The sequence below is a fragment of the Cibotium barometz genome, chromosome 39 (assembly GCF_041138505.1).
Source record: "Cibotium barometz isolate CiBa-2024 chromosome 39, ASM4113850v1, whole genome shotgun sequence".
NCBI classification, from domain to species: domain Eukaryota; kingdom Viridiplantae; phylum Streptophyta; class Polypodiopsida; order Cyatheales; family Cibotiaceae; genus Cibotium; species Cibotium barometz.
The window spans coordinates 41900576-41923904 of NC_141084.1; the positions used below are offsets into that span (position 1 = coordinate 41900576).

General features: G+C 49.5%; 1 protein-coding gene across 3 annotated transcripts in view; it reads left to right on the forward strand.

The window, feature by feature from the left end:
- Positions 1-23005, forward strand: part of LOC147616105 (uncharacterized) — an 83324-nt gene extending 60319 nt beyond the window's left edge. For all 3 annotated transcript variants that reach the window (XM_086778747.1, XM_086778748.1, XM_086778749.1), the window contains 5 exons: positions 6-371; positions 455-553; positions 643-1196; positions 1291-1396; positions 22485-23005. In XM_086778747.1, the coding sequence (XP_086634873.1) occupies positions 6-371; positions 455-553; positions 643-1196; positions 1291-1354 (1083 nt within the window). In that variant the 3' untranslated portion in view covers positions 1355-1396; positions 22485-23005. The remainder of the gene's footprint in view (positions 1-5; positions 372-454; positions 554-642; positions 1197-1290; positions 1397-22484) is intronic.
- Positions 23006-23329: the final 324 nt, after the last annotated feature.

Consider the following 23329-nt stretch of genomic DNA (forward strand, 5'->3'; position numbering starts at 1 on the left):
AGCAGACAGATCAGATGCAATCTTTTTCTCAGCAGTCAATTTTGCACCATCTGCAACTCCGAAAGGATTCAAACTTGACAGGAAAATCAGCACACCATAATATGAGTCAATCTAACACTGAGGAACAGCAATTGGCTGGGTCACCGTTATCTGCAGCTCATTTGATTGCCAACCTTGAAGCACGTAGCAAGCATGGGCCAAGCAGTCAAAACGGTCCAAGTGTTGTGGCATCAGGACTTCAGCAGGTTCCAGCTTCAGAGGGAAATGGCAAGGCCACTGAGCCGATTCTGCTGGATGAAAAGTCACTCTTAGCATGCCTTGTAAGGGCTATTCCATCGGAAGCAAGTGCTCGCATAAAGATAAGCACAACAGTAAGTTCACTGGCCTGAGGACCCTGAGCCAACTGTTTTCTGCATTTTGTCAAGTTCTAAGTTTTTAAAGCACATGCTTGCAGCTTCCAAACCGACTCGGAAAGATGCTGGCTCCTCTGCATTGGCATGATTATAAGAAGCAATACGGGCGTTTAGATGATTTTATCAGCTCTCATCCTAAGGTGATAGTTAAAATCTCAATTCTATCTTTTGCATTCAATGGACCTCCGTATCTATACTACTGGTCTTCTAATACTTCTTTGGTTTCCAGTTATTTGTCATAGATGGAGATTTTGTTCATCTCAGAGAAGGTGCTCATGCAATCATTTCTGCTACTACTGCTGTGGCAAAGGTTGCTGCGGCTGCAGCAGCACCCTCTTCATTTGGCACAAACTGGCCACCAACTGTAGCAGTCACCCCTGTTGCACACTCTCAAGTGCAGAGAATGCGAAAAGTTACAGCTCCAGTGCACATGGCTGCAAAAGAGGGTCCTGAATCTGGTATACATGCTAAACAGGAAGGCCTATTTTCTCAACTACGGATCAATGAAAGTTGCCAGTTAACTCAAGGATTTACTGGCAAGGATGTTGTGGGGGAAAGCACAGCATCTCAACACCAACCAGGGATTCTCTCTTTTAATGGTGTTGCAAACTTAGATGGGCAAAGGGTCATGTCTGTGTTAGGGTCCAGGACTGACGGATTGCCTTTAAGTGCAAGCAATGCCAGTGCATTGGAGTTTGAGAAGGTTTCCAGTGGAGCCTATGGAGCTTCTGCAGCAGCTACAAGAAAAAATGTTATCATTTATGGAGGCAGACAAGCGGGAAGGTGACGTTGCATGCACTGCTCGTTTATGCTAAGTATGATTTTGCAAGATTCTCTGAGGAGCATCTAATTTTTTACATCCTCTACTTGATTGCAGGACCAGTGCCATGGAAACTGAGCCTTTTGGCAAGAAAGATTTCACAGGGTTGTCTCAAATTTAAGAGATCGTAATTTCCAGGTCATCTTGAGCCAGTGCTTGTAAGGTAGGAATCTTGTTAAATTTCACGTAAACAAGCATTTTGTAAGACAATTTGCACTTTACTCATGGAAGAAATAATGACAAGTTGGTTCGTTGCTTATTTTCCACTGTAGACAATTAGAAAGATCCTTTTAAGGTTCATTTTAGACCTGGTCAGACCATATACCTATGTAGAGGCATGTTTCCAGCACATGTCCGCCCAGCCCATTTCTACTGTGTCATTGCATAAACTGCCACTGGTTTATCTTGCTGAACTCTCTTGAACCAACGGGGGTCTACTTACTCTGCACGGGCTCTAGAGAGTTCGTGGGTTCTTTCTTTATTCTTTGTTTTTCATGCATTCATAGTGGTGAATGACATGCATATCACTTTCTCCCCCATAAGACTGCTGCTGATCTCAGATGCCTAGCCTCTTGAGAAGCACAGCAGCAGAATTGACAAACTCAAGTCTTCTCTCACCCAAAGTATTGGACACTTACAGATTGCTATGGAAGGTTTGACCTCAGTTTTGAAGCTTACACTCAATTTTTGTCTCGTCAATGCCACTGCAAAGGCTCCTCATCATACGTGGCCAGTGGCTGATGTGAGTCCTCTTTACAAGCACCTGTTACTAATGGCAATGACACAGCTGCACTTGGGATGGCGCTCATGATCTTTCCATTGACTACTAGGTAGGACATTCTCTTCACAAGTGCAGCAAACTTAGTAACTTGCCAACCAACGCTTCCAATGGGCTTGGTGAAGGCGTCTTACAGATCTTACAGATTAGTAGTGCTATGTGTGACCATGGGCTTACGAGGGGCACTTTTTCCCATTGGGGTTTTCCCCCTGGACATCTAGTGTGAAAGGACACTACTCATTTTCTCATCACTTAATATACGTGCAAGTACTTCTCCCACTCCTGCTCCCAGTCGTGTTGCTTCCTTCGAGTGTGTGCGCACTTCATTGCTATTCATACCCTAACTCTAGCATCCAAGAGGGCCAACATTTGGTATCAGAGCTTAAGGTTGTGATGTTGGAAGCTAAGACCTCAACCAAAGTGTGGCTTGAGGGGGGGTGTTGGAGATGCAATCCACACTTCTAGAGAGAAGCAGCTCAGGTGGTGAGACTGGGTTTGAATCTTAGCAAGTTGAGGTTTCTACAAATTGGATAACTAGAGGTCATCTAACACCTTAAGGTTTTGGGGTTTGGATGGCTAGACCAATTCATGGAACACCTCAGTTAAGCGTGCTTGCGCAAGAATACAACTCGGATGGGTGACCTCCTGGAAATTGGGAGGATCCATGTTTCCAATAGTCGGGATCAAGACCCAAGATTTGGTATTAGAGCGGCTGCCTCCAACTGCTGGCAATTCAGCCACCCACATAGAGCGAGTCACGGCCATCAGAGCTGCTTGCCGCCATGTCAAAGCCATCTTCTGTCGAGGTGCGCCGCACATGAGCCTATCTCTGCCGGCCCGCGCCACCTAGCCAAGATGCGCTAGTGCACCGCCGGTTTTTGGGGCGGCTCAGCCAGTTCCGGCCACCTCAACTACTCCACCAACTCTGCCCTGTGACCACTGTTCAACCCCTGCGCCTTCGCTTCTTGAGTTGCACCCTATGGGTGGTTCAGCCGCCTCCAACAGCACCAAACCAATACTTCGAAACTTATTTTGTTGTCCGTCACGGAAGAGGAATTAGAGGCTACTTTCACACGCAGCCCCCAAGAAGAGTGCAGGGCAGTCCAAGATCAGCATCTTCTTGTTCATAGAGGTACATAAATTTTGGGGCTTTCTTTTGCATACATCATTTTTGGCAAATTCAAAGGTGTTGTGCTGCATTTTTTTGGGGATTCTTGTTCAAAGGGGAAAACCTATGAAGTGGAAGCATCCATAGGCACTTCAATACAAGTGCACACTCTAGGCACTCCCGTTCTTGCATATGTTTCTCGGAGCCTAGTTTTGCTCACTCAAGTATACATTTTGTTCCTGGTATAATTCGGCAATCACATCCTAAATTTCGACAAATCCCAGTGTCTTGTGTACACATTCTAGTCATCATTCAATATTTTCTTACAAGCATAATATAGGGAGCATCTAGGGATCTCTTCTAGCGGGGCTCTGTGTGGCAAATATGGGGGATCTAAGGAGGATGGAAGATGGCCATTGTGAGTATGTTTTGAGAGATGAAGAGAGAGGAGGGTAGAGAGAGAATAATGCTCAAGAGAGAGGCAGTAATGCATGACTCAAATGATGTGACTGTTGTATTTCTTCATTCAAGTACAATACCTTTATGGGTATAAGGGCTCAGCTCATGACATCATTGCTTATGTCAAACACACATAAGATATCTCGCTCACCAGCTCTCGAAAGTGGTACGAAACCCTCTCTGAACAGGCAGTGAAAATGGCCTCGTATCTCATAATATACTGGACAGTGACATATGTAATGTAACTCTTGTCTCTGGCTCCATCTGGCACAACTGACAAATCATGGCCTCAGCTGGTACTCCTCTAAATCTGCTAGTCTCAATTTCTAGCTGGTGTGAGGATGTGCGCATCTGACCAATAGCACACCGCACCCCATGAGAAAGATGAGTATCCATGTAGCTGGGTCTAATCACAAACCCATCCTCTGTGAGCTGGAGAAGATGATCTCTATAGAAAGCCATCTTCGTATCAAGCTCGTGTGTTGGTTGTATCCATGTCCTCCTAGTGTCCAGCTGAGTTAAGTCCTGTCTGATAAGTCTGGTAATCTCTGCTTGTGTGAGAGAGGGGGAGGGTGCCATAGTCACAAGGAACGGGGGACGGTAACGGCGGACGGGGACGGTACGGGGGACGGTACGGGGGACGGCCATAAGTAGGGAACGGGGACGGGGAAGGGAACGGCACTCAAAAAATACTTTTTTTTAAAAAGTTTTTCTACTCTACACTTATTCTACTTTGGAAGTACATCAAAATGAGCACAAATTTACATAAAATGGTAAGCTTTTGAGTCATATTAACACCGGATGGTGGCTGATTGTGGCCAGATAGCATGAGACGATTCTGGAGAAGGTTGGCACACTACCAACCAGGCTACATGCATATGCGGTGAGTTTTTTTTTTCCCGAGAAAAGATCCTTTCATTAGTTATAAAAAAATGCCCGTAGGGCTATAAAAGATCCTCTCCTGCTCACAAGAAAAACAGAGCAGAGAACAGAGCAAGGCAGCCAGGGAGACTCTCCCTAGGTGCTGAAAAGTACAAGTATCAGTACAAAGAATTGAGATGCTATATCATACAATAGGAGGGGAGAAAAGCCAAACAGGTGGCCTGTAGTGCCAACGGGGGGACCCCGCGTGTAGGGTATAGAAGGGGCCGCTCCGCCAGGTGGTGTGAAAGGCCTGGCGCCGCAAGATCGCCTCATCTGAGTCGCCCCGAATGCGGTCATACTGTCCTTGCAAGGTGTGGATCAACTCCTGCCAAATCCCCCGAACAGTCTCTGCTGGAGGCTCCAGTCTCCCCTCAAAGGCCGTGAAACATCGGGCCCTCCAAGTGAACCAGATGGTGAGGCTGCTAAGGAGCTCCCATCGTAGATCCCTCTCCTGTGTCCAGTTGGCGGACGAGAAATCCGGTGAAGGAACAAGGCGAGGCTGGCCCCTAATGAATCTGATGGCCTGGCTGTCTTGCTCCGTCTCATAGCCCATAGCAGGCCCTGACGAAGTCGACCAAGCAGCGGCACCCCACGTATACATACCCTCTGGAGAGAGAGGGGGGCCAGAATACGCAGCATCCGCCGCATCCAAATCTGTTGCGCCTAAGGGCAGTCCCATAGGCAATGTCGCTGTGTCTCCATAGGGTGGCCGCATCGGACGCAGGCTGCCGGAAGACCGCTGTAGACAAGCCAGGTGCCAACTGCTGAGCCCCTGTGGGCGACCAGCCATCTTGCAGGCCTGTCGACGAGCCCAGAGCCGGGCCCAAAAATCCTCCACGAACTCCTGTGAGAGTCCCTGTAGCCGCGAGTGCCCCGCTGCAGCTGGAGAGACCATCCTCCTCGCCGTCAAAATATGCCGCCCCAACCGAACAGTATACTGAAAAAAGGTAATCTCTGTGGCCTCAAGGGATGCATAAGGATCATGCCACTCGTACTCACCAGGGTCCCACTGGAGCCGGGCCAAGGGGCGCGCTGCATATGCCCATATGCGCCAATTCGGGAGCACATCTGCAGGGTCTGGGTCAATATGCCACTTTCGAGAAGCGGCGGCCACTACCCGTATCCTCTGAAAGGTGCACTCTGCAACCAAAGGCGACTCCACCTCCACTCTCTGAAGTCTGCCCTCATCCTGAATCTCATAGTAGAGGCATTTGCCATCCTTAGTGCAAGCTCTGACAGCAATCAGGATCTCCAACTGTGTGAAGGCTCCCATCCACTGTGGGGCCACTAGCTCAATAGGCGTGAACCACTCCTCTGTGAGTGCCTCTTGAATGTCATCCCTCATAATCAACCCCCCTCTGAAGTGACTCAGCCTCTCCACCTGGATCTTCTCTGGGAGACTGCAGAAGGCCTGCCAGTCTCCAAAGCTACGTGCTGGGCCTGCCGCCAAAGGTCCCCAGGCTAGACGAGGCCGAGAACCTTGCATATGACCCTCCTCTGTGCGAACCGATGGGCTCCAGATGAGCGGCTGTCTGGCCCGCTCCTCAACACAAGAAGGAGGTCGCTGAGAGAGCCCCGGTCTCAGCAGCTCCCAAACTCTCAGGATGCTCAAGGCAAATCTGTCCTCCCATCCTCTACTGAGGCCTGTCCTCCTCATCTCTATGAAGATCCATCGAATCTCTGGTGCCCAAGTGCCCCCTGCTGGGGGAGCCCGAGCCTGCAGCCGCTGCAAGAGAAGCTCTTTCCAAGGCTCAGCGCCTGGAAGCAGCCCCCGAACAATAAGCTTCCCCAATAAGGCTCTACTCTGATCGGCTGGATCTATAATGCCCAAGCCTCCCTGAGCCAGCGGAAGTGTAATAACTGTCCATGTAACCTTTGCCCGAGCTGGCTGACCGTACCACCCAGACCAAAGAAAGTTCCTGATCAGTCTTTGTACCTGGCTGATGCAAGAGCTCGAGAAGATCCAGCAAGACGTAATGTACCACATGGTCACTAACATCACCTGATTTGCCACCACCACCCTCCCAGCCAAGGATAGTCGAGCTGTACTCCAATACAAAAGCTTCTTCCGAATGCCCAGAAGAAGCGGGGCAATCTGCTGCTCAGGTGACAAATCTAGTCCAATGTGACATCCCAAATACCGCACTGCTGTGCCAGGAGGAATCCATCTAAAACTGGGTCCGGGCTCCATGCCGGAGTGGGAGCGCTACTGATCCAAAAGGCCACTGTCTTGCGCCAATTGATCAATGCTCCCGAAGCTGCACTAAAAACCTGGAGCGACTGCTGTGCCCGAAGAAGATTGGCCTCCTGGCCATGCAAAAATAAGCCCGTGTCGTCAGCAAACTCAGCATCGAGCGGGTCTTCCCCCCGGACTGGGAGCTGGAGTCCTCTCAAACCAACCTCCTCTGCCGTCAAATACATGCTCATAGCCTCTGCAAAGAAAAAGACAAAAGGGGCGAGGGGACACCCCTGACGGACTGATCTGGTCAGCTCAAAACTCGGCCCCCGTCCTCCTGCAATCAACACCTGGCTACGAGCTGTGGAATACAGAGCCGCCACCCCTCTAATCCAACCTGGCTCAAAGCCCAGGCGAAGCATAGTGCCCTCTAAGAAACCCCAATCGACTCTATCGTATGCCTTCTCAAAATCGAGAAGCATCATGACCAAGTCCTCACCAAGAAATGTAGCTCGGGCCATCGCCTCCCAGAAGGTGAAAATGTTGTCAAGGATACTACGCTCCTTGACGAATCCTGTTTGGGTAGCATGAATCAACTCCCCCAGGAAGGGCTGGATCCTCAAACTCAAGGCCTTTGCTAAGACCTTGTAGACAGTATTGAGGATCGTAATAGGTCTCCAATGCCGAATATCATCTGTACTCCCTCCCCCTTGGGGATAAGAAAGATCAAGCCCTTTGAAAAGCTCTGTGGCATTACCCCAGTGTCCAAAACATACTGAAAGCCCCTGCGGAGGCTTGACCCCAAAAGGTCCCAATAGCGCATAAAAAAGGCCCGTCCTCCCCTGGGCAACTATGGCGCGGCAGGACCCTCAAGGCCTCAGTAAGCTCAACCTCTGAAAGAGGCGCACCAAGAACTGTACGCATACGATCTGTGACCCTCCTCTGCACATGGGCCCACACAGTCTGCCTGCAAGCATCCCGAGCCTCAATGGCTGGCTCTGCTGAAAGCAGGTCTCTATAGAACCCAGTGGCAATGGCTCTGATCTCCCCGGGCTCAGTAGCTACCAATCCGTCCGGCCTCCCAAGCTGACGGACTCCTGTACGAGCATGGCGGGGTCCAGTAATCTCAAAAAACTCCCCAGTCACTCTATCACCAAGCTTCGTCCACTGAGAGGCCTGGCGACGATAGTAAAACTCATGTCTCTGCTCCTCTGCCTCTCCAACCTCCTGGCGTGCTTGGCTCAGCTGGGATGCCACCCACTCACATGTAGGCTGTTGCTCCTGAAGGCGCTGAAGCGAAGCAAGGCTGCGTCTCAGCCGATGCTTCCGTTCGCGAATCTCTCCCAGCCGTGTCAAAGCTGCAGCGTGCAGAAAAGAGCTAAGCTCGATGAGTCCCTGGGCGGCACACTGGCCTGCTGCATCCTGGTCAGAGCACTGACTATCATGCCAGATCCTCTCAATGTCCTCAGCGAGACTAGGATCTGTAAGTATCCTCTCTGGGATCCTCAACTGCAAGCTGGGCTCCCGTGTCCTCTCCTCAAGTGTCAAAATAACTAGTGCATGATCTGAAAATGAGGTGCCAGCGAGAATGCCAACGGAGCCCCCTCGCTCCCCTAACCAGTCGCCCACATAAAAGCGATCAATCCGTGATAGATTAGTCCCTCCCTGCCGGCGATCCGACTGAGAGAAACTACTACTGTCCTGAGAGCGGGAGAAGGCCCCATGCTGCCATGCATCAGTGATAGTTAGTGACATGCAAAATCGCTCCCAAGCTGCAAGCTCCGTGCCGTCATAGTAACCAGAAACGGCGTTTCCGCCCCCTGGAAACGGTTCGGCCGTTTCTGGAAACGGCAGACCGACGGAAACGCCGTTTCCGTACTTTTTTTTTTTTGCAGGCTAATTGTTCACCCTCTTCTGTGAACCCTGCGCCTATCACCACAAGGGCCCAAGGCTCAAGGCCAAGGCCCTAAGGCTCAAGCCTTTGCCCCCACAAGGCCCCAAGGCTTGTACTCTGCAGCAGCCTGCTCTCCAGTCTCACAGGTGGCTGCCGGGCAGCCCATTCTTCAAGGCTTCAAGGCTCAAGCCCAAGCCTCCAAGGGCAAGTGTTCTCGAGGGCAAGTGCTTTCAAGTCTCACTATGCCTACAGATCCCTATTGGCAGTATGCAACAAAAGGGGATGGATATGTAGGAGGTGGGGGTTCCCGCAAGTGGAAATGTTTTTTGCATCTCTATGCATGTTTTTTGCATCTCTTGACATAAGTTTATTTAATAGGATGTCTCTATGCATGTTTTTTACATGTCTAAAATAAATTCAAAAGAAACTCCGTTTCTTGCCGTTTCCGACCTCGCGGAAACTCGGAAACACCGTTTCCAACCCGGTCCGAACCGACCGTTTCTGCCGGTCCAGGTTACTATGCGTGCCATGCACTGTAACATGACTGCCTCCCACCCTATCGGCCGGGTCCTCAAGCATGTTGAAGTCTCCCCCGACACACCAATGTGCGGCCTCTGGCAATGCATCCGTAACCTGAGTCCAGAACTCTGCTCTGGCAATAGCATGGTTGGGCGCATAGACGTTGAGCATGCCCAATAGCTCATCATGCATCCTCAAAATGACATACTGTGCTCTACCAGGCACAATGATCCCTCGATCCACAATGGCCTGCCGCCATACATCTGCAATGACCATGCATACTCCTCCCTGTCCACCCAAAGGACCAAACCCTGCAGACCAAAAGGTGTCCCATCTACCAGGCATCACCGAACCATATCTCCGGATCCTGCTCTCACCCAAGTGGTGCTCCTGCATCATCAAAATATCAATGCTGCTACCAACCAGGCATCTCTGAAGCTCCTTCCTCAAGCAACCACGATAGTGTATATAATGTGCTCCGCCAAGGCCCTGTACATTCCATGAGATGCTGTCTCAGCTGTACGGCGGGCCTTTGCAAGCGGCTTGGATGGAGAGTAGTCCCCATCCGAGCGGCTGCGAATCTGCCCACCCGGTGTACTGCAAGAACCACGGATCAGGCGCCAGTGGCTGTGTTCCATGTGGCGACTGCCTCCCGCTCAGACAGAGCAACCTCGTGTATACATACATATCCAGGGTCACGTGCTAAGTCTACCACTATGCGAACGACCAAATGACGAATCCCTGAGGCATCCACACTCCCAGGATCCAAGAAAAAATGAGCCAACTCCCATAGTCGGCCTATCACATCTGTCACCTCCAGATCGCTCACATGGTGTGAGAAAACTCAACTGCCAGAGTCTTCAAAGTGCTAAGAGCGAGCTCCAGAGTCCACTCCCGGTTGCATGGGCCACAGAGGGGGAACGAGAAGGCCACCGTTGAATCAAGTGCCTCCTCCCCGCGGGCCGGAGGAATCACTACATGAACTCTGATGGGTGCTGGCTCATGGGGGCCCTCTGCTCCAAAAAGCCGTGTGAAAGAGTAATCAAAGGCCTCCGAGCGCTGTCTAGTGCCGAGGCGACTCAGCCGACTGTGGATATATGATATCCGTGAAGCCCTAATCGGCATGGTAAGTCTCCTCTGTGGTGCTCGAGCAAGGTCGGTGCTCAGAGCCCTCCGGATTGCAGGTGAACGCCAGGGGACTGCTAGGGCCTCCCGGGGAGCTGAGGCGGGCAAGGGGGGGGGAGGAGGGGGGGGCGAGGGGGGGTGGAGAAGGAGCCGCTGCCGAAACCGGAGCTGGGACGGGAGGAGGCGAAGGTGGAAGCGAGGTGGTAGGGGGGGATGGGGGTGGGGGGGGGGGTGAAGGAGGGGGTGCTGGCATCTCCTGGTCCTCAGTCGTCGCAGGGGTCTCCTCCTGGAGGGGAGTAAAGCTGTTCCTCACGGGAACCCAGTGATGCTGAGACTGTGGCTGCTGCTGCAACGGTCTCTGGGCGTGCTGCTGTGGCTGTCTCCCTCGACGGTGCCCCTGTCCAGGCTGCCACTCCGAGGTCTCTGTGGCCTGAGCAGGTGTCCCGGAGGCTGCCTGCCGAGCCGCATCTATGGGCGGGCCATCAGGGGCCTGCTGCTGCGGTGAAGGTCGGGGCCTCCTGCGAGGGCAGGCCTTGGCCGGATGACCGACCTGCCAGCAAATAAAGCACTGGTTCGGGAGCCCTAGAACTCCACTCTCTGATCAATCCATCCCCCCCCCTATCCTAGGTAGCTAAATGACCTTCGGAAGGGAGGAGATGTCAGACACCAAAACTCTGACCGAGGGTAGCCCAGCTGCTCTGGCCACCACTGAAGCTGCTGTGGGGCCAGTCTCTAGCACCGAACCCACCAATGCTCCTAGCCTAGAAAGGAGCGGAAGGTACTCCCGGCGGAGTCCAGGGAAGCAAACTGTAACATGGAAAAGACGCTCTCCCTGCTCGGCCGCTGCTGGGTCAAAGCCATGCTGCCAAGGTCTGAAGAAAGCCCGAGCGCCCCTGATGTGAACGTCCAAGATCTTGCCCACATCTGCAAGAAGGCGGGCCAGGAGCAGATCCCGGATCTCCCCTGTGCTGGGGCGAGTGCCGACCATACAGCAGATGGTGGAATGAGCCTGGAGGCGTTCCACCTCTGCGGCGAGGCTCGCTTCCTCTTCTGGCGAAAGAGAAAGCCTGATGGGGGTGTCCTCAGGGGCGGGCGAGGGGGTTGCGGGGGAGTCCCTCTGAGGCGGGGCGAGAGGAGCCTCCATCAGTGTCTGAAGCTATGTCGAAGGCGGAGCGAATGCGGAGAGTTGTGTTAGAACCGAGCTGCACACAAAGGACGGAGGGGGAAGGCGGAAGGCAAAAAAAAGGAGAAAACCCCAGGGGGGACGGAAAAATCAAAAAAGGGAAAAAAAGGGGGGGGGTAAGGCGGCGAGGACAAAGCCCCTAGGGGGAGGCGGCAGCAGTGCGAAGAAGGGGAGGCGGGGGGAAGAAGAGGCGACGGCGGCTAAAGGGGGGCGGGGCGCTGAAGACAGACGGGGGGCGCAAAGGAGAGGATCTGGAACAGGGGGCGGCGGCGCAGCAACGCTGGGGTGCGCAGAACAGCCAGGCGAGGGAGGGGGGCAAACGCGAGGGCGGGGGGGGGGCAGACGCGAAGGCGGGAAAAAGGGGGGAGCGTGCAGTCAGCGCGAGCACGGGGGGGGGGGGGGGGGGGGGGGGGGGCGAGAGCTTCAGCGAGCAAGTTCCATATGCGGTGAGTTATTATACACCTACTGCATATAGGCTGTAAATTTTGGGTCCGTTGCGGCGTGCAGTTTCACACCAGCCTACTTGGGGGAAGGTGCGGATGGGGGCGTGAGCCCCTCTCTGCAGGGGGTCTGGGGGGGAGTCCCGGACCCCCCCGGCCTGAAGGGCTGTTTACGCTCAAGCCTAAACTCCATGCTTGTAGCTTTGTAGCCTTGTTCTTATATAGATATTAGATAGGCAAGAGAGAGGCAAGGACAAGTGAGAGAGAGAGAGAGGCAAGGGCCAAGCCTCAAGGCCCAAGGCCCAAGGCCCCAAGGCTCAAGCCTAAAGGCCAAACGTCAAGGCACGAGAGAGGCAAGGGTCAAGCCTCAAAGGCTCAAGGCCTCCCCAAACGGCCAAGCCAAACGGCTAGAAACGGGCAAAAGAAACCACAGAATGGCTCCCTGCCATCCCCCCACAGTGCCGTCCCCCACAGCCGCCCCCGTTCCTACTGCCGTCCCCTTCACCGTCCCTTGTGAGGGATGCCTCCAGGGGGACGTCGGACCGTCCCCTACCGTCCCCGTTCCTGAACCGTCCTGACTCGGCGTCCCTCCGTTCCAACAGTCCGTCCCTTCTGTCCCCTGTGACTATGGAGGGTGCATCTAGGGAGTATTGAAATGGAGGTAGCTTGTCCATACTAAAGCCATGCCGTTGGAACCAAGCTGTCATCTGTGCATACCAACATGATCCGTCGCCCTGTGATGCCAACTGTCGTGAAGACTCCACGGCTAAGTAGCATATCTGTCTCTAGGGAGAGCTCAAGTGCTATGTCTAAAGGAGACTGATCGAGTGAGTGCCTCTACTAGCAATGGGGGGGTAGCCATCTCTGCACGGATAATATCATGTGGTAGGGAGGCCTTGGCCCTAATCATCCGGGAAATCATAGAAACCAAGGGCCTCTCCATACATCTCCATCCATCAGTGCTACCAGCTCGGCTGTGGTGATCCACTGAGGGTCCCCATATCTCCACTCCATACAGCATGGCTGAAGTGATCAAAGTGTCAAAGAGCCAGAGCTTTGTTCGAGGTTCCTGAAACTGAACCTACGAACACATCCTCTCTAGTCTCCCCAATGCTGCATAAGCTCTGGTCAATCTGGGCTCCGCTGCTCTCCTCAAGGAAAATAGTGGGCCACTAAAAACCACACCAAGGGAAGTATATGCATCTGTATACTCCATTGTCTCCTGACCATATGTAAAGGTGGGTGCTGACCTCCTAACCCACTGTGCTGTGGTGTTAAACACTATCACCTTGGTTTTACCAAGGTTAACAGACAATCCACTGTCCTGTACAAACGTGTGCAATGCATCCAAATGACGCTGCATCCCCTCTGGAGAATCTGAGATCAACACAATATCATCAGCATACAATAACAACGGAATCCATGTCCCTGCTAGCTGTGCTCCTCTGTCACCCTCCTACTCTACATAGTTCGAAACCTCATCCACATACATCCCAAATAAGGTGGGAGAAAGGGGGCAGCCCTGTTTCACCCCAATAGTGGAGTGAACCATTTAGATATACCTTTAGTACGTACCTGCCCCACAACTGTCCTGTATAAAGCCATGATTCCCCAAATCAGCTCTGTGGGCACTCCCATCTCCTGTAGTCTGCGCATTAGTTTGGCTCTCGGTACTGTGTCAAAAGCTTTGCGGAAATCCACAAAGCAACAATAAATCCTCGTGCCATATGATCTGCCCTCCTCAATAATAGCTCTGAGTGTCAAGATATGGTCAAGAGTGGAGAAACCTCTCCTGAACCCTGCCTGCCCTGATGCACGTATGCCCTCTCTCTCTGCCCATCTACTCAACTCCTGCTCAAGAATAGATGCATATAATCTAGCCAATGTGTGACCAATCATGATGGTAGGATAATTCCCAGGAAGCATGGGATCCCCTGACTTGAAGATAGGCACAATCGTGGACATATTCCAAGTCTCAGGAAAACCCTCACACATGGCCCGGTTAAACATCATAGCAATAAGCTCTGCAAGCATATCTCTGGCATGAATAAAGTGCTATGCTACCAAACCATCATGATCATATGCTCTCCCAGTCCTCATCCTGTCAATAGCTTTCCTTATCATCTCAGCAATAAAGAAAGCACATCCCTGGGCATGGCTCCGATGGGTTTGGCAGGGGTGGCTGTCTTGGTGCTGTGTAGAGGGATGCTGCATACTCACCCCAAATGTTTGTGGAGGTAATGGCTGGTGATGGTGAATGCTCATGGAATAGTCTCCATGCCGTGCCCGAGTCCCGACTCATAAATAACTGATACAAATCTCTCTCTAACTGAGCAAGATAAGCCCTCCTCTTCCGTCGCACTAGGCGCCGGAAGGTAATCCGTGACTGTCTGTGAGTGGTAACACCCATGAGCACCTCTCTCTGTAATCTGATCCTCATCTCTTTGCACTCCTCATCATACCAGCTGTTCTGGGGCATGTTCCCAGATCGTCTCCGTGTAGGCTGACTATGGGGATATGCCTATGATGTTGCAGCGTGAAGCGTCTCTATCAATATCTGAGTGAGCTCATCTAATGGCCGTCCCGGCTCCTCGGCACATAAGCGTCTGTATATCTCATCTGTGTACACGGTGTCAGTCTCCCTCGTAAAGGTATAACGAGTGTGTGTGGAGACTTGTCCCAATGGAGCTGTGCTGAACTGAAATGTGAGAGTGAAGGACAAGATAGCATGATCCACTGCCACTCCAATTGGCCTAGTGCCTACCATAAAATCCTGAAAAGAGGGAATGAGATTGGGCTTAGCTATAACAATGTAACATAGTCCACTGTACTAGTACCATGCCGATGCGGAAAGCAAGTGAAACGGCCCGCCGGGAATCTCTGTAGGCCATTCAGGATGGCCAATCCATGTGTGCAGTCCCCATGTCTATCAAATACCGCCCATACTCAGTGTGTTCCTCATCCTGTGAGAGTCTAGATAGGCCCATATCCCTAACATCAAGCTCCCTCAACATCTCCTCTGATGTATCATAAAATACTGTCTGGTTATGGGCGGTCCTGGCATTGAAGTCCCCCAGGAGAATGATGTCACCATCCTTGGAGAACTCCCAAATGTCATCATCCAAAATAGAAAAGGGAGACTGCCCTCTAGGTGATGCATACACTGATGTACTAGGAGCAAAATAGCATATAGCAATGTAGAGATATCTGCCCGTCTCTGCCCTCAGTCTAATCCACATGTACCTAGCCTGCTCATCTTTGCGGACTATATGTATCATATCAGTGGCTGCAGCTCCTCTCTAAACAATACTGCCACTCCTCCTGAGCCCCGTCCTCTATGCTCTGAACGAGTCTCCTGCCTACAAGCTGTCTCCTATCGGTATCCACTAACATGTGGCATGGATTGTCCAGTGCAATGTGACAAGGCTCAGCTGCATGATTTGATTTGATGCTGGCTATCTTGAAGAAGATGTGTGAGTTATTCAGGCACAGGGTGGCTACCGATAATCTTGCATACCATAGTGGAGGCCTCTAAAGATGTAACTGTGGAAGTGAGGAGCTGGAGGTCCACTTCAGAGAAAGATAGGCAAGGGACGGCGGTCGAGTAGAAGGGGCCAAGGCTCGCCAAAAGAGGAATATCCAAGAAACAAAGAGTTTGCCTGGAGGGAAAGGGAAAATGGAACCAAGAGGGAAATCGGGGGGGGGGGGGGGGGGGGGGCGTTAAGGGGTAGCGAGAAGGGAGAGGGGGTGTCGAAGACAGAGGGGGGGTTGAGCGAGGGAAGGGGTAGTGAGGGGGGTCAAGTGGGAAGAGGGCAAGAGAGCACAGGCGGGGGAGGGGGGGGGGTCGCAATGCAGAAGGCAAGGAGGTTGTGAAGCAAAGGTGAAGGAGGGAGTGATGGCGAGGGGGCGACAACTCAACGATTGAGGAAACATCTCAGAGCTCTCTATTGGACCCCATGGCAGATTAGAAAGATCAGAGCTCCGTTTGGAGGATTTCAGTGGCTGCACCTTACAGAGGGCGCGGGTGATTGGATTTCAAGCCGCTGGCCAAGGTGGCTAGGGAGAGACTCGGGCGGTTATGGATTTGGAAGAGCCCGCTCCTCATGTGCCTCTAGTGGGACCCGAGGGGAGTGGACTTGGCGTGATCTTACTGATCGGGAGGAGACTCTAGATACCCCCTTCTTCGCGCGGTTGGGCCGCATGATTCAGATGCTAGAGGTTGAGGGCACCCCGATAGCAGCACTACATTGGAAGGCACCTGGACTCTCACAATGATTTCTTTCAGATTTTTGGAAGAGGCTTTGGGATAATTTTCGGCCTTGAAAGACACCCTCTTTCTTGGCTGATGGCCTCTTTCTTTGGTTGATGACACACAAGAGCTTGGCCGTTGGCACATGGTTGGCCATTGGTGGAGAATGAAACATTGGGTGCCTCGCAACTGCCAATGCACTCTAACTGTCAATGAAAATGGTAGTGGAGCTTCACAACTCGAAGTGGCCATTGTTGGCTGCTTCTTGCTAAGCCATGATATACAAGCCTAAAGCTTTGTGGAAAGCTTCAAACTTCTCTGAAGGCAACGCCTTGGTAAACAGATCTGGAACATTGTCCTGTGTAGGGCAGTAGGTCAAAGTGATCTCCCATGCATGGAGCCTCTCCTTGACATAGTGATAATGTATCTCTTTGTGCTTGGTACGAGCATGGAAAACTGGATTCTATGCCACGGTCATAGCACTTTGACTGTCAGTGAGTATGGTGGTGGGTGTCTGCTGACACTCACGAAGATCTGCAAGTAACCTTCTTAGCCATACACAATCTACGGTAGTAGTGAAGGCTACCTTGTGCTTAGCTTCACAGGTAGATGTGGCAATAGTGGGTTGCTTTTTACTTAACCATGATATGCATGAACTGTCCATAAAAATACAATTCCCACTGGTAGATTGTCGAGTGTCATAATCACCAGCCCAGTTTGAACCACTTTATGCATGGAGCTGCAAACTGTTCCCCAAGATCCAGGGTGCCGTGAAGATAGCGAAAAATGCGTTTCACAGCTTGCCAATGCTTTGTCCCTGGGCTGTGCATAAATTTTCTTGATTGAGACACACCAAACTAAATATCTGGGCGTGTATTGCACAAGTATATGAGGCAGCCCACTGCTTGGTTATATAGGTTCATGTCATAAGGCTCTCCTACATCATACATGCTCAATTTGAGCTCGGGATCTACAGGTGTAGAAATAGGCTTACAATCCTGGAAGCGAAACTTATGTAGGAGTTTTTGTATGTATTTGGATTGAAGCATAAAAATGCCTTCATCCATCTGCACAAATTGTATGCGCAAGTAATAGTGCAGTAAACTCAAATTTGAGATTTTAAATGAGGTCTTTAATGTAGCTTTGAAAGCTGAAATTGCATCACTGTAAGGCGTGATGAGTTGAAGGGTTTTGTTCCACTCATTATTTCGAGTCAAACGCATGTCATCCACGTAGAGTATGAGCATAATCAAAATTCCATGATTCTCTTTGACATAAGAGGGTGCTCTCAGTTTTACTATTGTTGAATCCCTAGCTGGTCAAGTATGCATGAATTTTCTCATACCAAGCTCGTGGAGCTTGTTTGAGACCATAAAGTGCTTGCGGAGCTTGCACACTTTGCCTTCTTGACCATGCAACACAAATCCAATAGGCTGACTTACATAAACTTCTTCTTGCACGTCCTCATTAAGAAAAGCTGTTTTTATATCCAATTGATGCACTTTCCATCGATGATGTGCAACCAATGCAACAACACATCTAATAGTCGTAAGCCGAGAAGTAGGTGCAAAAGTCTCATCATAGTGTATGCCTTTTTGTTGGGCATGACCTTTGCCCACAAGACGGGCCTTGTACCTGTCAATAGTACCATTAGATTTCCGTTTGACTTTGTATACGCATTTTGTGCCAATGGGTTTCTTGCCTCGAGGCAAGTCAACCAAATCCCAAGTGTTGTTCCTATGGATAGCATCCATCTTTGATTGCATGGCTTCCATCAAATGCTAATTCTCTTGAGCCTCTTCAAATGAATATGGCAAATCTTCATCACAAATAGTACGCGTGCATAATACATTTGCCTATTCTTGATCACTTCTAGAGCCAGCCCGTGTCCTCCTAGGTAGAGGAGCTGAAATTTTTCTCTCTTGCAAAGTACGAACCAGCCAACGAGGCATTGTTGTAGCTTCTTGCATGGCTGTCCACTCTTCCTAAATAGCTTCTTGTACAACATGAGGAGTAAGAGGCTGATTTTGGGGCTGGTTTCCAGTACCCATAGGCTATCCAATATGCATTTCTTGTGGTTGGTCTGATGTTCCATCTATGCCCAATGGAATCAGCCCCTCAAACATATCCTATGGACCATTTTCAAAGTGTTTGTTAAACTCTGCAAGTGGCTGTGCTGAATTTTCAGCAAATACAACATCTCTACTTTCAAAAATCCTTTGACTGCATGGATTGTAGAGACGGTATCCCTTGCTACCATTGCTTTAGCCCACAAATATGCATTTGACTGCCTCATCTAACTTGCCTCTAACCTGTGAAGGCACATGAGCATACGCAAGGCAAGTAAAAATTCTGAGATAGTCAACCGTAGGTTTCCTATTATAACATGCCTCAAAAGGAGTGATGGTCTTGAAAGCCTTTGTAGAGCATCTATTCAAAACATTTGTAGCACACAGAGAGAGGGGGAGACAGAGGCAACCATTGTGAGAAAAAACAGGATGGGATTACACAAGCAAGTCGTGGAAAGCATATTTGTATTATGATATTTGGTTCTTTTTGTAGGAGAGCCCCCCCTTTACAAGGTGTGTGCATATGTTGCCACCATCATGCATGCCACATGTCAAGGCATGATGTGAAGTGTCCCTAAGAGGTGTCACCTTTACGCATGATTGCTCACATGGGATCCCTCTAAGAGATTGTTTCCACCCACAAAGGAACCCACACACTAGCGGTTGTTCACACACACTAGAGCTGCGTTTTTTAAACCTAAGCTTACACACACTAAAGTGCTAGTTTTGGAATCAGAAAGGGTCATGGTTTCAAAGTATAACTGCAGTTTGTAGAGCCTTTGGTCTAAAATGCGCTTATTGCACTGACTACCATAAGAGTCAGGGGGTTTAATTTCTAATTTCTTTGTTTTACTGGCTTGTAAAAGACGATAAAGAGTTTTAAGGTCGTCGCCTTCTACCTCGGAAGGAATGACGTCTGCGTCTGTTGGTATTGGTGCTGAAACATCTGCTGTTGGTACGGAACTTGTGTAGGAGTGGTGACCTGTGTGGAGCTGTTGGATCTGAGAAGCCCAGGATGCCATAGCTCTTGGAGTTGCTGTTGGAACTGATGTTGAAGTTGCTGCAAAGCTGACTGCCATTCCGGAGGGGTTGGTATGTCAACAGGTTTTGCCATGAGAGAAGATGTTGATGTAGAGGCTTCAGGGTGATGAGGCTCTGGGGGTGTTTGCTGTTGTTGACGTCGCTGGGCTCTAATAAGAATCATCGGCTGGAGGGTGCGGCATCTGGAAATCCCGAGAGGAGAGGCTACGTACTGGTGAAGTGGCTATAGACCATCGAGTATAGTAAGGGCGATCCTCTAGGACTAGGCTTGCGCGAGAGTCTGCTACTGGAGAAGAAGGTACAGGGGTAGGGGTAGCTACTGATGTCAAGGGTGTATACTCCGGTGTAGAGGGGCGCACCGTGAATGAAGATGGATTAACGTCCTCAGAATATGTGCAATATTCATGAAAAATGATGCTACACTCGGGGAGGATAGCGCCCAGATAAGGATGATGCTTGAGTATAAAACAATAATGATCCAGATCCTGTACAAAAGTACGAACACGGATCACCCACACGTCGAATTCTCGGAGATGAGAAGTTGGTGTGGCTATTTGAATGTGGTAATGAATGGGCTGGTAAAAGGGGGGCACACTCACTGGAACACGGGCTGAGACTGGTGGAGAAACACGGGTAGGAGAGGGCACTATGGACTGAGAGGGTGTATCCTGTAAATAACTGAAATCATAGGTTTCCTCTGCCATAAGCCGTCGGAGAAGAGGGTAATGTGTGTCCACGTGATTTGAGAGGTGCTTTTGAACCTGTAAAAAGGGATATTGGCCCCGGAGGAGTGAAGAGCCCGCAAAAGAATGAAATGGCGAGTTGCTGATATGTTAATACTCCACATTATGTGAAATGTTTATACCCAAGAAAATGGAAAAATCACACCTGAAGGAGGTTGCCATAATAAATAGTGTTGCTGGAGAAGAAGCACCAAGGGTAGTAGAGTGTTGCTGGAGAAGAAGCACCAAGGGTAGTAGAGTCAATCCACGGAAAACACCAATTACACGTGGCTGATCAAAACACAAGCGTAGACCGCAGGAGGCCAACAATGAAGAAGGTACGGGTGCTGAATTCGTGGGGCGCGAGGGAACCTCTATGCAGGAAGGCGGTGGGTGCAGGCCGAAACTGCACGCAAGGTGGCACCATTTCATAGGGGCCCGATGGGTTTTTTTTTTTAAAAAATGTGTTTGTGCACGTGGCATTAAAGCCTTGTAGTCTTGACCTTTGGTTGAGGTTATGAGGTGTGGGGTTTTTTTAATAAAAAATCAACGAATTGTCATGCGCTCACCGCCGACAGCTGATTGGGAATGCTTCTATGAAGGGGTACGACTGTGCTTGGGAGGGGTGCCGGTTCATGAAGGGGTGCTGCTTGAAGAGGTAAGCCTCTTGATTGAAGGCTTTTTTTTTTCTCTCCTTTATGCAAGAGTGTCCTGCATATGGCTGGCCCGGACTTAATCAACAAAAATTGAAATTTGATGGGGCATTCTCTCTTGCTCTTCCATTCAACACTTGCTGCATCCAATTTTAGGGTTTGGGCGGGCTGATTTTAGGGTTAGGGTTAGGGTTTGGGCATAACACAGGGCGGAAAAAAGTTTGCTCTGATACCACTGTAAAGCTTTTATAGCTTTATTGACATGATTAAGACTTAATTAATTAACATAAGACAAATGCTGCAGGAAAGACTGAGTTGTTTGGATTGAGACAGGGGCCTTTCTTAAATAGAGGCCGAAAGGGTACAAGTGAAGAGACACATCCTCGGGAAGGGGTGTGGCTCTTGAATCAACGGTTATGTCCTTTGGACTTAGGGGTGTGTCTTTTAATGAATAGACATGTCCTTTGATAGTGACCCATGTGTAAGGGTGTGACTCTTCACAGGTGTTCTTTCAGTTAACAAGGGGTTAAGGAGTAATTAAGGAGAGATTAAGAGAGTTAGTCACAATCGTGACACATGGTCTTACAAAATCAAGACCTCACTTTTGAAATGGTTCAAGAGGCAGCATTGGATTATGTGGCATTCACTTTGCCATAGTTACTGTAGGAGTCCACAGAAAGTTGAAAGATAAGATAGAAGATGGATCTTCAGTACTAATAACATTCTTCGACAAAGCTCTGTATTTTCATCCTATGACATGGCATTAGTTTTTTTTTTTTTCAACTGGCCTTTGGCCCAAGATCCTCCCGTAGTTACCAAATTTCACCGTCTGTAGACAACCACCTGTAGGCGCTTATTTATTTACCTGTAGGCGATGCCGCCGAGGAAGCACCAAGGGGGTTTTTGAACCCAGGACCTCTTGGTCCTAGGCAAAGGCCTTCACCACTTGAGCTATCACCTCATTGGTGGCATTGGGATATGTTATTGTTATTGTTTTTTTTTTTTTGGTTTTTGAGCTATCACCTCATCGGTGGCATTGGGATATGTTATTGTTATTGTTTTTTTTTTTTGGTTTTTGAAATCTTTCGGGGTTTATTTCATGTGTTTTTTGTGGTTTTTGAAATCTTTGGGGGTTATTTCATGTGAACATTATGACAAGGATGATGAATACTCAAAGCAAAGTCCTTATTCTATTCAACAGTCTGACCACTGCCTGTCCTGCATACACCTTGACAACTTTTCTTTTTGGGGTGTGTGTGTGTGTGGGGGGGGGGGGGGGGGGGGGGGGGTTCTATATTTCGTCCAAAATGCACTTCTGCCGTTTTCTGGAAACACTGCCATTTCCCCGTGGCTGGTTCAGCTGTTTATACACTGGCTGTTTCCACTCTGACCTCTAGATTTGTTGAAGTCAAGCAGCTTCCCATCTTCTTTCGTCTCCTCTCTTTTCCCGTCTTCTTCCACTTTCTTTTCTGTCAAATTTTTCCCATTGTTATCCTCCCTCCCATCTTCCTTGCGAGCATCATACTTAGGGACATGGCATTTCCTGTTTCAGCCCCTTTAAGTGGTCCGTTTTGATTTCTGTATCTGTTTTGGTTTTATTTCCTTGTATCTCATAACTATGCAGTATTCTCAGCTCGCAATAATCAACTATGTCATTGGTCTGTTGAACTTTCCTGTTTTGTTCCTGATGAGTATTTTGACATGCTTGTAATTACAATTACCAACAAAATCTGATGAAGCTATTTATGTGGATCGGCTTAAATTATAATGGTTGATTATTGTCAAAGTTCATCTGAGAGTTTTGAGACCAGATTCATCTTTTTGTTTAATATTTCATGCGTATAAGCTTTACAGAAAGCAGTAGCAATGGGTGTGGTGTGATTCACTAATGTGCATCATTGATGCTTTCAGGTGTAGTCGTGCCTGTTTCAGCCACACAAATGTTTGAGCTGCTACGTTGTGTGTTTTTTCTTGTATTACATTGGTTGAAGCCAGTTTGCACTTGACTTGAAGACAGGTGGAATGCCTGAACTGTTCAATTGTCGCTTCACCTCAACTTAAAAGATTTTTGGTTTTCTTTGCATTCTAAGTGGTCTATCCATTTCCTGCCCAAAGAGGCCGGTGGCTACCAAAGACTCGCAAGGTAAAGTGCTTGGTTGAAGTTCTATTTCTTCAACCTGTCAAATCCAATTTGAATGAGGTAAGTGCAATGTTTAGAACTTGAAGAGGATCTGCACAAGGGCAACCATCGCTACAAGTTGATCACTTTGTGTTAGATGATTCAACATTCTTGCTGGCTTAACAAAACTTCATGAGCCAGCGAACTCTGCTCCCCTCATGGGATGATTTCTTTTCCACTGAGAATTATCTCATTCTTCTCTTGACGGGCAAAATAACTATATCTTGCATTTCAATCATGTTCTGTTACTACAGTTGTTTGCTTGTGCTTATGCATAGTTTAACGTAACTAGTCCAATGGTGATTCCTGCACTATTCAGCCAACAGGGTAAATGGGAGAGGATGCAAGAATGAACTCTTGATTGTTTTTTTTCTTCTTTTTTGGCCTGGTGAGTGCTTGCTGCGATGGAATGGATTGGTTCCTTCCTGTCAAAGTTTTAAGATCATGGAGTGCAAAATTTAAAATTTTGTTTGGGGTCAATACAAGTGTGTCCTTTTTGGCATACAACGAGACATGGCCTTAGGATGAAGGACCAGCCAATGCATATTCAGAGCTACATAGGATGCTTTCTAAATAG